The sequence below is a fragment of the Dermacentor silvarum genome, chromosome 8 (assembly GCF_013339745.2).
Source record: "Dermacentor silvarum isolate Dsil-2018 chromosome 8, BIME_Dsil_1.4, whole genome shotgun sequence".
Lineage (NCBI taxonomy): Eukaryota > Metazoa > Arthropoda > Arachnida > Ixodida > Ixodidae > Dermacentor > Dermacentor silvarum.
The window spans coordinates 27,850,485-27,865,590 of NC_051161.1; the positions used below are offsets into that span (position 1 = coordinate 27,850,485).

At 45.9% G+C, this 15,106-nt stretch overlaps 1 protein-coding gene across 1 annotated transcript in view; it reads right to left on the reverse strand.

The window, feature by feature from the left end:
• LOC119460904 (cubilin-like) overlaps window positions 1-15,106 on the reverse strand; it is a 129,842-nt gene that overhangs the window by 22,315 nt on the left and 92,421 nt on the right. Inside the window, 2 exon segments of the mRNA XM_037722028.2 lie at window positions 2,281-2,510; window positions 5,953-5,994. Coding sequence (XP_037577956.2) covers window positions 2,281-2,510; window positions 5,953-5,994 — 272 coding nt within the window.

Sequence of the window (15,106 nt, forward strand, 5' to 3'; positions counted from 1 at the left end):
TTCGGCTCGGCGAATGGAGGGGCGAAGAAACGAAAATCAAGATTGATGGCTTTGGTGAAAGCTCGCGTAGACGGGTTTGGGCTATCGATTTCTGCAGGAGGCGAAGAGTAGGCAGAGTGGTAAGCGAGTGATAAACAGCAAATTGTAGGAGTAGCGACGCAAGAAGGTGCGAGCTCAATGCGCGGTTAAGCAGGGCGGTCTTTGAATGACGGCCGTGAAGGAGCCAGCTGTGAACGCAAAGTTCTGTTTTGTTTTGTGTCCGCAACATGCGGCACATACCCGAGGAAGGGCCCGACCGCATGGAATGATATGAAAAGCTCGCAGAACTATTAAAAAAATAAAAGAAAGAAAGAAAGAAAGAAAGAAAGAAAGAAAGAAAGAAAGAAAGAAAGAAAGAAAGAAAGAAAGAAAGAAAGAAAGAAAGAAAGAAAGAAAGAAAGAAACACACACAAAATAATAATAGATTCAGATTGAGCGAAAAAGGACAAGCGAGTTAATCGTCGTCTGCTTCTCCTCGTCTGCTTGACAGGCCAGTGCAGTAGTGGCAGAAAAGCACGCTTCAGAGGCTAGTTAAGGCGCGTGCAGGCACTGCGGGATTTTTCTGCTTGAAAACTTCAAGGCAAGGTAACACTTCTAAACCTCGAAACAAGTTGTGAAGAAAGGCGGGTTAATAGAGAAATTCGGATGTTCAATAAATGAAAAGCACCAGAGGCACACTGGAGTCAATGGTAGCAGGGAATGGCAAAAAATAAAATGCACGCGTACATTTAGCTGCTATATGATGATCAAATTGGTAAGAAAAGATTATTTAAACATTTTGAGAACAAGTGGGAGAGTTTCCTTTAGACTATATACGGCTAAGGAGATGCGACGACGAGCCCTGGGAACAATCTAAAAATTATGTCGAAGGCAAGCCAGAGTGAAAGCTGTAGGTTAGAGAGAGAGAGAAAAAAAGGCAGCGCGCAGTAAATTGACATTTAGAGGCACAGCGATCGCGTACAGGCACAATAGCAGCTTGCACAAAAAAAAAAAAAAAAGGCTGAGTGGACCCACGGAAAAACTCAAGGATGCGAGGGACGAATGCGAATGGAGTGTCACATAAAAGTGATCAATAGCTTATATGTGACGTACAGAGGGCTCTAACTACATCATTTTGATGGAGGCGACCTGCAGTGGGCTGTTAACGCGGTTGATTTTTTAAGTTGACTGTGAAACTTCCGACGTCACAGCAACGGGAAAGCAGAAGAGGATATCCATAATTAGGTCACACATCAGACAACGAATTTCAAACCTGAAGCATCGCCGAATCGGAACTAACACGCTTGTTATGAAGAGACAAGCACAACTCGTAGGGATGCAGTTTTTTTGGGGATACTGCGGATGTGGTCGTTCTGAGAAGAATTCGAATTAAATAAAACAAATATAAGCAGCACTGCTGCCGCCCCTTTCTGTCAACCCAAAATATATAGCTCTGCTTACATGTAACTCGTTGGTTACGTACAACCACGAATAAACTCTCTCTTTCACCCGACATTTTGCAATAAACCCGCTACTGTGACTCAGTGGCTTAGGTGCATAGCATGAGATCGCAGGATGTTGACGGGGTACGAGATTAAGTACTCTTGCTCTAAACGCGGGGACGAGAGTATAAACAAAACCTAGGGTCAAATTCACAAATCTCTTTCTTTGTAAGACGATTAGCAGCACGAAAACAAGGTGAGAGCAGGAGCCAACGTTTCGACAAGCGGACTTGTCTTTTTCAAGGCTACATATGGTCTCCTCGGAACACTATATATTTGTGAGGAGTATATATATATACTGTGCCGAGTATAAATACAGTACCGAGTATATATACATGGCCGAGCTAATAATAGGCAGTGTCTATTCGCCCGGCAGCCGGGAGAATTTCTGAAACCAATTTCTCCCGGCACACACCTCCTATTGGCTTTCGGAAGGTTAGGTTAGGTTAGGTTAGGCTAGGCTAGGTTAGGTTAGGTTGGGTTAGGTTAGGTTAGGTTAGGCTAGATTAGTTAGGTTAAGTTAGGCCACACGTGCAGGCAGTTTCTCCCAGCAGTTTCTCACGTGACTTCCGAGCGCCAATAGGAGGTGAGTGCCGGGAGAAATTCGTTTCAGAAATTCTCCCGGGACTGTGCCCTAATAATATGTTCCGCATTCGGATTGGCTGCTACTCGCTCTTGCGCAAAATTCTATAGCGCAAGAGCTATTTGTGAACACTCGGGGTCCCGGTCCGTATAGGCGTCAATGCTGTATCTCTCTCACCTGCATGTACAGCTTGAGGTAAGCGTCCGTGCACTCGTGGCCGTCGTCGGCACGGTGGTCGTCCATGTGGAACTTGTCGAAGTCGAGCCGCACTCGCTCCAGGTGCTGGGCGTCCTCCATGCCGTAGATGTAGTAGCGGCACACGATGTTCGCCTGGTACGGCAGCGGCCAGTTGGGAGAGTACACCGTGCCGTTGGACTCCTTGCGACTCAGGATCTTCTGGTCGCACTCTGCGACACAACGGTCGGCAACTGAGACCGCCGAACGTGGCGACGCTTGCGCGATGTCAACACGGACTGGATGTGAACTGGACTATTGCAATATACATAGTTGAAGGGTTTTTCAATAGCGTTGCAAATGTGGAACCAGATGACTGCGAAGACAACAGAGGACACGAGCCGTGTCCTTCGTTATGTCCGTGCCATATTTTTTGTGTTTGTTGTTGTCGTCGTGGTTCTCGAGTTCTGTATTTGCAGGACTAGAAAATACTCGATGCACACTTTACTTCAACTTCTTTTTTCTTCTAAAAAAGCGATGCTGACGAAGCGTCAGGAAGCAACTCAGTCTAAGAAACGAAACGAATGTACTCAGAAAACGCATGATTTGGATTTCGCTTGAATACCTTATGCATACTCTATGTCCGTTACAAATACCTTATGTTCACATTATTTTACCGTTAAATATTTTTGTTTCCTTGACTCCCTTTCATATTTTTTCAATCCCTTCCATCCGAGGTAGCAAGCCCTGCATATAGCTGGGCTGAAAACTGCAGTTCTCAAAGACCCCCCCCCCCCCCCCCCCGCCCTCCATCTCCCCATCTTCTTTTCTTTCTGTATCGCGTTCACGCTTTCTGAGCAACTAGAGAGAAGAAGGAAGGAGAGAGAGAAAAACAAGGAGTGGAACAAACGCCGGCAATTTTATTCAGCATCTTCTGTTTAGTGCAGTGTCCTCGCAAGTACCGAATCTGAAAGCGTGCCAGTCCCCTTGCGCAGCTCGAGGTGTAACGCTACAAAGAAACTTTGATTATGCGAAAAGAAAGAAAAAAAAAAAAACAAGATAATCGTGTCCAAGAAAAAGATAAGGATCGGCGGCCCGAGAAGCTCGTAAAAGATCCATAGGAGAACTCTTCCAGGTCAACGTTGACGACGACGCAGAGAGAAGCGCGCTACGTGCCCGGAGGGCTGCTGCCGACATAAATGTCTCTTCGCTGTGCAGACGCGGGGGCCAAGGCGGAGCTAGAACAACAATAGCTGTATCTCGCCACAGTCCCTCCTCATGGTACACGTTCTTCCCATACGAAGTGGACCTCTACGGCGTACAGCCCTACGTCCTTCCGGCCTACGTCCACCCTACGTCTGCCCTACGTCCTCCTCTTGGTACACTTTCTTCCCATACGTCGTGGACCTCTACGGCGTATGGTACTACTAGGAAAGTGTACCAAGAGGAGGACGTAGGTCTGACGTAGGTCTGACGTAGGGTGTTCATAAGCCGGAAGGACGTAGCGCTGACTTCACAATCCCCACCTTTCGTATATGACTTGTTTCTTCTTTGTTTTTTTTTGTCTTTATCGACCGGCCTCATTCGCTAATAATTGTCGGCTATGCTGTTAAAATATGAAAACGAAGTAAAAATAAACAAGGACAGAGGCGAGGAAGGTGGCGGGAGAAACGACAGACTTCCAAAAAAAATTAATATAAAATTATGGGGTTTTACGTGCCAAAATCACGATCACGAGTGGAGGGACGCTGGATTATGTTTGACCACCCGGGGTTAATTAACGCGCACCCGAATCTAAGCACACGAGCGTTTTTGAGCATTTCGCCCTCATTTAAATGCGGTCGCCGAGACCGGAATTTGATCCCACGCCCTTAGCAGCGCAACGTCATAGCCGCCATGGTGTCATGGACTTACAACTATTCGTTTATTCGAAGCCAAAATTTTACGCATTCACCAGGTCCTTGCAGTCGCATCTGGCTTAAGCAAATCTCGTGCGCGGTGCTATAGAGACTTCAGCTATTTACCGCTGGGCAAAATAAAGAATGCCCTGAGACTTTGTCTGCAGCCGCGCGCTTTAAAGTTACACACAAATAAACTTTAAGCCCTTTGGGGCTTATCTTGTTCCACAACAATATTCGTCATTATTCTTACGTAGACATTTTTCTTTATTTATTTAATGCTCTGCGCTCGCTACTTTCATGCCTGGAAGGCGATGTCACGCTAGAACACCCGCAAGCCGTTTGTGACCTGAACTATGCCGGGAGCGTTGTGTTAAGGAAAGAAAGTGCACGTGCAAAAAGAACTTTTATTGTCGGTAGAGAAAATAAACCCACAGAAGTTAAAAAAAAACTTTTTTTTTTAAATTTCAAATGTTATGGATACTTCCAGAGAGAAAGAAGGGAGGAAGAAAAGGCAGGAAAGGCAGGGAGGATAAGATGGATACTTCCAGAAGCTCGCGTTTCTCAGTCGGCCTTCCATTTTCCATCATGCCACGTACGTCATTAAAAACAAGAGTACAGCCCTATTGCTGTTCACTGTACACAGCGAGCCGAATTGAGCCGACAGTGAGCCGAAGCCTAGCCGAAACCTAGCCGAATCAGAAAAACATGGCTCCGGACAATGAATCAGCTAGCAGTCTATTATGCTCAGTGGCATGAAACGCAAGTATCTAGAATAGCGCTGACGTTGATTAAATGAATATACTGACAATTCATTTTGACTACTTTTTTTTTTTTGGGGGGGGGGAGGGGGGCGGTAAATGAAAGTCCTCGACTACGAAACATTAGAAAAAAAGTACTACTGGAAATCCCTATAGCGTCCAAAATAATTTAACTTCCTCACAAAATTCTCCTCTCTCCTACTTTAATACATTTTCTGCGAGCCAGTTTTGGTTTTGTTTCCCACGAAACCTATTATATGTGTCATGACGTCATAACGCAGCAGGTGGTCACGTGGGAGTGGAGCATCGTGACGTTTTGGCACCCGCTCGGACATTTGTCATGTTGCTACTCTTGGCGTGCAACGAGGGATAACGCAACACTTTGTTGAAGTAGTCGATTTGGCAAAGTCACGAACTTGTTTCAAGCCACACGGGCGAATTTTAGGCCAACTCATGTACCACTATCTATCCATTATTTCCATATTGGCTGAACTGCCATATGCAGCTCTCGTATAGATACTGGCGCCAGACGTGCCTCTAATTGTTTGTGTGAAAACTCTATATGACTCTATCTACGTATAATAGGTATTGTAGTATATATGGTCACCATAGAGCGATTCGGCCTAAGAGATGGGCCCTGTACGTGCCTTTACGAGCCCGCTATTGTGAGCACTGCTGAAGCATGAAATGAAACGAAGGCAAAAGAAGAGTATGAGCCTCCGCGCAGCTGGCTGCCATTGCCTGACAATTTTAAGCTTTCTTTCTTTCTTTCTTTCTTTCTTTCTTTCTTTCTTTCTTTCTTTCTTTCTTTCTTTCTTTCTTTCTTTCTTTCTTTCTTTCTTTCTTTCTTTCTTTCTTTCTTTCTTTCTTTCTTTCTTTCTTTCTTTCTTTCTTTCTTTCTTTCTTTCAGGAGGTCTCGGGAGGACACTGATCCAAGGATGAGGAGTATACACACGTAATGGCGGCAGGGCAAGACGAGCAAAGCGCCGCCATAATAAGGAAAGTGGGACACTCACCGGTTCCCCGAATGTGCTCGCCGTCATTCTTCTTGATGAAATCTGCAAAAAAAGAAAGAAAAGGGGAGAGACACGGCATGTTTAATGCAATATCTTCCAAGAGACGACGCGAATGCAGCGAGTAATGCAAATACGGCGAGATTTGAAGAAACGGCCACTTAAATACAGGCGAGCCGCTCTCCAGAAGAAGAATGCGCAGGCGCGCGTGTCTCGGTCCTCAAGAGACGAGAGTGCGTCGGCTGCCCGTTTTAGGCAAATGGCTGCAAATGACGCGCGGATTCCATTCCCGCGGCGCAGGAGGCCGCGGCTATTTGGTAGGCAGCGGGGCGAAACCCGGTGCTCCGCGCGTGAAATGCGATATCGCGTGCCCGAATGGAACTATCTGGAGGGAGGGGGCTCTGCGTCGTGAGGCTCGATTTCTTTGTCTTTTTATTCATAACAGGGGGTCGTGCGGTCATTCCTGTTCACTGCCTCGCACCTTCTGGCATCTAGGTAAATTTTTACACTCCATTTCTTTCTCTGTGGGTTATGGTCACTGTATCAGCGGAGTTTAGGAGGGGACTCTGGTGGCAGACATACATGCATGCATGCATGCATGCATGCATACATACATACATACATACATACATACATACATACATACATACATACATACATACATACATATATACATACATACATACATACATACACACACGCACACACACACACACATACATACATACATACATACATACATACATACATACATACGTACGTACGTACGTACATACATACATACATACATACATACATACATACATACATACATACATACATACATACATACATACATACATACATACATACATACGTACATGCATGCTTGCATGCATACGTATGCATACACGGCAGCCTAGGACTCTAAGGTAGGGGGCAGGGATGCAGGGTTCGTACCCTGAAGCCCCTGCTCTGCCTATACGCTGTTGCAGGTGTAGAGTAAGAAATGAGCGACCGGTCATGCCATCGTTCGTGCTTTCGATGCGTCGCGGCCGTAACACAGCAGCCTTACGAATGCTGAGGAGAGAGAGAGAGAGAGGAATATTCACGGAGAAGAAACCTTATCACAGAGATCGCTCAATCCTGCGCCATTGCGACATGTGTGTGCCACCCCTTCCTCGGCACCTCGTGGGTGCTGAGGCACGGTTGCAGTATAGACGGCGTAGGCGTTTCTTTGTTTGCCCGAGCTTGCTCACACAAGATGTAGAGTATCTTTTTATTTGTGCGAAGCGCGAACGTTTAACGGAGACAAAGAATCTCCAATGATGCAACACCAACTAGATCAATCGGCTACGCTACTAAGTAGTATATCTGTAAAGAGGTGCGGGACGTAGGAGCATTAAGCATCACGTAATCATGACGAATGTAACGCTAAAATAATATTCCAGCATTGTGAAGACTTGTTATCTGTTAAGTGTTAACGCTTATACTAAACCTCAGATGAGAGCCTTAGAGAGCCCTACCGGTGGTTTGTTAAACGATTTTGCGGCGTACTAAATGTGAAATCAAATCAACGAAGTTTAGAAGGAACGAAAGAAAAACACGAAATTGGGAAACAGCTGATGTCTACGTTGACACTTTTCTTCTCCGTTGTTTAGCATATTGAGCAATAATCTTTGCCAGGTAACATCTGAAAACTTGGTCAAATGTATTAACCTTGCCTACCAGAGAAATTCATGCCAGTAAAGTTTGTCCTGCCCTGAATATCATTGGGTCTTCATGAGGTAAAGCTGTATAGCTTGAACCTATTGCCGAGTGCACCAAGAGAATGCACAGAATGGTCAACAGAAGAGTCGAAGTTTTAAGGGCATCATTTCTCTGCACTGAAGCATCGCATAGAAACGCCACATGCAGCAGAGACGACGTTGTCGCGTGTGGTATCGACATACAGTGTCTCACATGTACACCGTCGTGCAGAAGTAAAAAAATTGACGCATATCTGCTTGCTTCGCTGCAAATGACGTCGAAAGACGATAGTCTTCTGCCACCCCTGATACGTAACACCCTCTCTTCTCTTCCCTCCCACCCCTCACGCTCTTCCCCTCCCCTCTCACTCCTCCCATGATGGATGCAATGGAGGTTTTGCTGAATTCAATTCAAATTTCTCGCGTTCGTCCTGCTCTCGCGCCATTCTGTTGGGACCTTTTATTACTGTTGGCTTAAAGCCGGCTACAAAGCCGCGGCTTCAGTTGGCTTGTTTTTAACGCGTAGCGTCTCTTCGACAGCATTTCTAACGCGTTGATTTTTCATTTACTAACGTAAAAACCAGCCCAATGTGTATTCTTAATTAAATGAACGCTGCTGATCACGGTTATGTACATATATTTTACGTCAAAAATGCCTGAGGTTTCCTTTGCGCTGTATCATGTTGACGTGTATGACTCCGTGCCACCACTGGTAGTAGCTTGGTTGGTTTTGGCCGGGCGGTTGAATCGAGTGACAGACAGACAACGTTTTTCACGTTTAGGTAGCCTAGAAAGACTATCGTCTTTAATAGAACCGCCCACCAATTTATGAATTGCGACTGTGCGTCACGTGATGGCGAATTTCTCATTATTCGTTGTTTCACAGTTGGTTTACGGCGTTGTCCCGTGCCCGAATAATATCCTCAAGTAGAATCAACAGCGGCGGCTTTGCTAGCGCATAAATGCGATGGGCATCGCTTTCCCTGCTCCGTAGTTTGGACAAAGGCCACAACTATCTACAAAAAAGGAAAGAAAACAGTTCGAAATTCGAAAACAAGTAAGGTCGCTGTCGTGCCTCATTTTATTTTCATTCGTTCCCCCTGTTTACACCTCAGGCGCATTAGCCAGTAATGGAGATCGCCATCTGTGGTGCCGTACCGTGAAGGTGCAAATGACCAGAAGAGCCTCTGTCATCGTTTGCTTCTTGTTTTTTTCTTTCTGAGCTCAGTCGAGATTACAAATCGATAGATCGATCGGGCGAAACGCCTCCAGGTGCCCACTCTTGGCTTCCGCAGTTCTGTCGAGAGCGTAAACGAGATTTGCGATAGAGCGTAAGCTGCTCAAGTTCCAAACGTATTGTAGAGAAGGTAATGACGTCAGCATCTTCCCCGTTGTTACTATGCGTGAAGTGAACCGCAGTTCGGGGCAGTAATTTCGGCCAGTGCCAGTAACGACCCTCCGAACAGCCAGCGCCACTAGCGCTTCCTTTTGCTTATATGCAGTACATAAGCGGCATGCTCGTAATCAAAAGGGGTGCGAAGACATATAGCATAGGCAAATATGAAAGAGGTTATGTCAGCGTTAAGAGTTTGCGGGTCGCGGCCGAGTTTCAGCACGGAAACTGGATTTCAAATTTGTTGCCCGTACGAGTGGGCGGCTTGCGTGAACACACACACACACACACACACACACACACACACACACACACACACACACACACACACACACACACACACACACACACACACACACACACACACACACACACACACACACACACACACACACACGCACACACACACACACACACACACACACACACACACACGCACACGCACACGCACACGCACACGCACACGCACACACACACACACACACACACGCACGCACGCACGCACGCACGCACGCACGCACGCAGTCTGCGAAGGCGTTATAGCGTTAAATAGTGTCAACGTCCCACTAATACACTTTACGTCACACAGTGTGCTGCCAACTTGTCATAATTTGTCACGCAGTCCGGTGTCTCTTAAATAACGCAGTAATTTAAATCACGCGTAAAGCAAATAGAACGGTGTGAACATGGTATAAAACGCGGGTATGTAACGTCCTTTATAGTCGTAAGGAGTTGTTTGTTGCTTGGTTGCTTGTGTTCAAGCACTCAAGACAGGAATACTTCCGACTGAAGGAGCAATGTGAACAGTGTACTTGAAGAATCATGTAATGCGGTCGTTAGAACAGGTTAAACAGCAATAGAACCGATTGTTAATTGTGTGTTTTGCTGGATTCTTGCGATTTCTTAAATTTTTAGCTAATAAAAGCACATCGTTGTTTGTGAGTCTTGACTATTGTAAATTCGAAAGTCTCACACCTTTAAGCCCTTGAGTAACTGAAGCCAGCTGTGGACATACAGATCCAGCTGCATAGTTTCATTCAGAAAGATACGAGGCTTGTTTTTGTACTCCTTAAGAGAGTGTGGCGTTCATTGTTTCGTGTACTTCACAGTACCAACCTTCACCGGTCCAAAGTTCCTAATTTAATAAATTGTTACTTGGAATTGCTAATATTACTTAAATGACCAATGTTTTAAAATGATGCGCTTCCCGTATGGATTACTCGGGGTTGAGGTCAAAAGAATGGTCTAAATTTTAATCCAATCATTTGCTTATCGGTAAGATTCCCACAAGAAGTAAAACTACGCCATCAAGCTAACGTGACCGAAACTAACGGTAAAAACGTTTAGCAAAACCAAACTAAAACATAGGATGGAACAGAAGAGAATGTGACCCGTCAAAAACGTTCTTGGATAACTAACGTACAAGGAACACACATTCGCAAAGCAAGAGTTGTCTTCTGAGAGATTATTCGCGGCAGCGCCAGATGAGAAGGTGTACAAGCATACCTCAGTCAAACTCTCGAGCCCACAAGACCACCTTTTTTCGGGGGAGGGGGGGGGGTGGGGGAGGGTCTTTCTTATTCCTGAGAGTACCTGCAGTGGCTCTCAGCTCACTTTGCTCTCGTCCAGCTTCTCCGGCCCTGAATTTATCCGGCGCAAATAAGTTTTTCTGATCTTTTTTTGTTAACGTTCATTCGTGTTCTGTGGCCTCTCCATCAACGCCAGAAAAAGTGGGACCCCGTGTAGCACGTCTAAGAACACAGGCACACAGACACACACACACACAAAAAAAAGAAAGAAAAAGAGAAAGAAACAAATGAAGAATTAACGAAATAGAAAGAAAAAAAAACGGGGAGGGGGGAGGAAGCGTGGAAGAATATGGACGAATGCTTTAGACAGCCAACGCGAAGTGGTGATGATGATGATGATTTATGGGTATCCCTCTGAAACGGGGCGGTGACAAATAGTCACCTGGCCTGCTTGATTTAATCAGGCATACTGTACATGTTTCCCATTCTAGATTTTTTTTTTTGTGCATCGCCTTAATCTTTTTTATCTTCTTCAAAGCTTCTCAATTTACTTTGTATCGCTACCTATGCCTGTAACGGATCCGGCCGTATCAATTTCTTCCCTGCTTTTTTCCCCCACGAATACTCTAAACGTATCTTGCTTATCTCGACTGCTGACCGGTTGATACTTCCGTCCACTTTAAATCAAAGCGCTTCTGGAAGGTGTAAGTTACCTCCAGGTCTCACTGGGTGAATCCCTTCGCATTCTATTAGGATGTGCTGAGTGGTCTCCGGATTCTTTTTGCTGCAGCATACACATGCGACGTCTTGTTGCGAATATTTGCTCCGGTATGTTTTCTGTCCTTAGGCAACCAGATCGAGCCTCAAATAGCCAGGCACTTCCCTTCGTGTTATCGTACAGATTTTTGCCTTCTAATTTCTTTCTTCCCATTCTTCTAAATCTCCATGGTCTTTTCTTCGTTCCATTTTTTTTTTGCATCCAATTCAGCGTCTCTGTTTCTCTCACTTTCTTTCTGATGACTTCTGATTGTCTGTTTACTGTCTTGGTAAAGCACGGACTCTGGCGGCTGGGCAAATAAGGAAAAAAGCTGAGAAAAAGGTGAAATACAGGGACTTGACATGCATGTACAGCAGATATCCACGACGGCAAAATACGCTCATTGAAAGACGCACGCACGCACACACGCAAGCGCGCGCACACTCAAGCTCATACACACGACGGCGCACTAACAGACACAAACAAGTGCAGAGCACACACGCATTCACGCGAAATGAAAACACACGCGCACATATCGCTGTCAATTGTGCTCCTCGTTTTGGGCACGAAAAGCGCCCGCTCGGTCGTCGCGTTTCACTCGAACTCGTCTGCGCCACCGCGGTAGTGGCAGGTAATCGATGGATCTCGTTGCCGCTGCCGATGACGACGTCGAAGCAGCATTCCGGTGTGCGCACTCCCGGTCGCCTTCTCTCGGGCGTACAGAACGGGGGGAAAAAAGGAAACGAAAGAGGGAGAACAGGGAACGAAGAGGGAGCGAAGACTACGTGGTGCTTTTACGCTTCGAGGCAGCGCCGCGAAACAGGAGTGAATTAAGCCAATCACATTTCGAGCACGCACTCATGGCTTCCCTTTCCTATACCGTCGAATGGAAGAAACGAAAAGGGCCCAGTTTCGAATCTGTCGGAGAAATTTCTCAGCCCTATAAGCTCACGCGCCTCCTTCAATCTCATTTCTTTCTCTCTCTTTTTTGTCATTTCTGTTTCGATTTCTCCGACGGCCTGGATTTCATTCTCATTCGCTTTATTTTCCCTCTCTCCTCGTTTCCAGCCTCGTGGCTTCTGTTCCCGAGCTTTCCGTTGTCGTTACGACTTCGCAGTACTCGAGGAAAAAGAAAAGAAAAAAATCGCTTTTCATTTACGATGACGTGTTTAAACCGCGGAAAGAAGGGGCACGGATTGAGGGCTTGCCTCTCTTGTTGCTTTTGAACTCGCCGCAACATACCAGTAGGTGCTTGCGCACCAAAAATATTTTTTTTTACGAGCGGGCGTTTGAAGCTTTCATTATAAGAAACAAGAATTGAATGCGCGTGTTTCGTTCACGTTAGTGCGTTCTGCGCAGGAATTCAGATTTATAACAAATAAACAGCAAGGGGAGGGTTATCCGCCAGAATTTATAAGCGAGTTAGGTATGGACATTCATGTTTTTACTTAGGCCGTGGCGTCTTACGCGAGCCGCGTGATTGCGAGACACGAAAAAAAAAAATTCAAGCAGTGATGTTAGCCTAGACTCAAAGAGTTTAGAAGTTAGCAGACGATACATGCCTGCAGGAGCAGACGCTGTTTAGCTTTGCGTCGCGTACCAGAAATAACCCGGCTCATCATCTGACTTTGCCACAGCCTGAGCGATGGACTACAACGCCGTGCTTTGACTGCAAGGCGAGGCCAAATATAGAAAACAGTAAACTTTTAGCAATTTGGAAAAAAAGGTACGTTTGTAGATGAATAGCTCAAGCTACAGTTATTCACGTTCTGACGCACGAAGGCGCCTAAGTAAAATCCGGACAGCACAGTTTCTTCTCTGTGCACACGAAAACGCCCAAGGAGGTTTTTTGGACTCGCCTTGGCACTGTTTTCACTCTAGCGTTCGAATGCAAATCGGATGTTGAACAACCGAAACTTTATTGCGGACTATTAAGAAAAAATTAAGCCAGTTCCATGCTTGTGAAATCTGATGAAACAGCGGAGCTGTGCAAGCGTGGGTGCATAGCGTATTGGGTATGACGCTCGCCTTCTGACCGTGAGTACCCGGAGCTGCCGACTCGACGAACTCTGCCCTTACGTATATGATTTTTGTTATTTATTTTTGTTCAAATAACGTCCAGTCAAGGAATTTGCTGGGTAAGCAAATAACACTGTCGTGATCGCCGACGAGCCACCGATCGGCGATACGAATCTTTGATCGGCAGCCGCCGCCGTATGACGAGACTTCATCAACTGACTGGTCACATGATGTGCGCACGTTGAAGCAAGCGCGGCCGTGGTTTCATAAGCCGACGACACCAACAAAAACGGCGGGGAGGTTGCTACGGGCCATGTCAGGGAGCGTGCGCCCAGATGGGGCTACGTCTGATCGGCCAGCAGACTGGGACGGTTGCAAGGGACCCGAAGGAGTTTGTTAGCGTTGAGTTAATCTATTGGTAACGTGGTCTATTCCAACTTGTTTTTGTTCACATTAACCCCCGCTGCTTCTTCATGGCGGTGAGGACGACTTCGGGCCCCGCAACACTAAAAATTGTTTATTCTTTTGCCCTGGCAAGTAGCGGTCACGGCTTCATGGTATCTGCCCCAAATGCCCCAGAAGGACAATTTATGGGGATGTTCCGGATTCTATCGTTATTGCGTTGAGTTTTGCATATTCTACATTTATTTCCGCGAAAATAACAGTATTGCTCAGGGCAACGTAACGCCGAGGTTACGCTGAATTAGTTTTAAAGAGTTTTAGAATGACTCTTTGCCAAAACTTCGGATACACGTTTTGTCTGCGGCCCTAACATCGTTGCGACATCGAATAAATTTAACCCAGACGTTAGTTTATTCTGGTGCGTTAAGCTAGGAGATAGAGGTGCACTAGGAGATAGAGGGGCACCTGATTGGTTGGCGCAGGCAAGATTAGCCGCGCGCGACATGAAATCGCCCAGATCACGTGACGCTCGCGCCTCAACTGGCGTGCGCGTGGTGTGAGTCACCAGATATCACGCGCGCGGTTGTTATATCCAAGTTTTATCAATGCTATCCAGTTGTCGTTAGGGGCTAGACGCGCTTACTTAATCGAAAATTTTTTAACGTCGTCGCCGATTATACAGGGTGTTTCACTTAACTTGGGCCAAACTTTGAAAATATACATATGGGGGCTACGTAGCTGAACTAGAACCAAGGTAATAATTTTTGCAGTAGCTTGGAGATCCTCAGATTATTTTTTTTACATTTACCCTAATTATGCAACTAGTTTTAATTAATTAACCAACTTCTTAATTATTACAATTAGAGGAGTAATGTCACTGAGAAAATTGCACAGCAACATGAGAAACTCCCGATGCAGCTTTCTGCTACTCAAAACGTGCTACATAAAAGTGTTTTTCCGAGCTCGAAGAAAACCCGCGAATACACTCACAATGCCTACAGCGGCCAGTACCGCGGCTGGCCGCTGTAAATAGAAAGAGAGAGAAAGAAAGGGAGAGAGAAAGAGAACGAGAGAGGTACACAGATAGAGAGAAAGGAAGAAAGAGAGGCGGGGTTTGAACCCGGGTACTCAGGGTCCGAAGGCGAGCGTCATACCCACTACGCTATACACCCACGCTTGCAGACCTGCGCTGTTTCATCAGATTTCACAAGCGTGAAACTGGCTTAATTTTTTTTTCAGTCTGCTCTCATTATTCATACTGAAGCCGTGCGTTGTGGCGTTGTGCGCGCAAGATATGACGTCAGCTTATAGGAGGCATTGTAGTAAAATA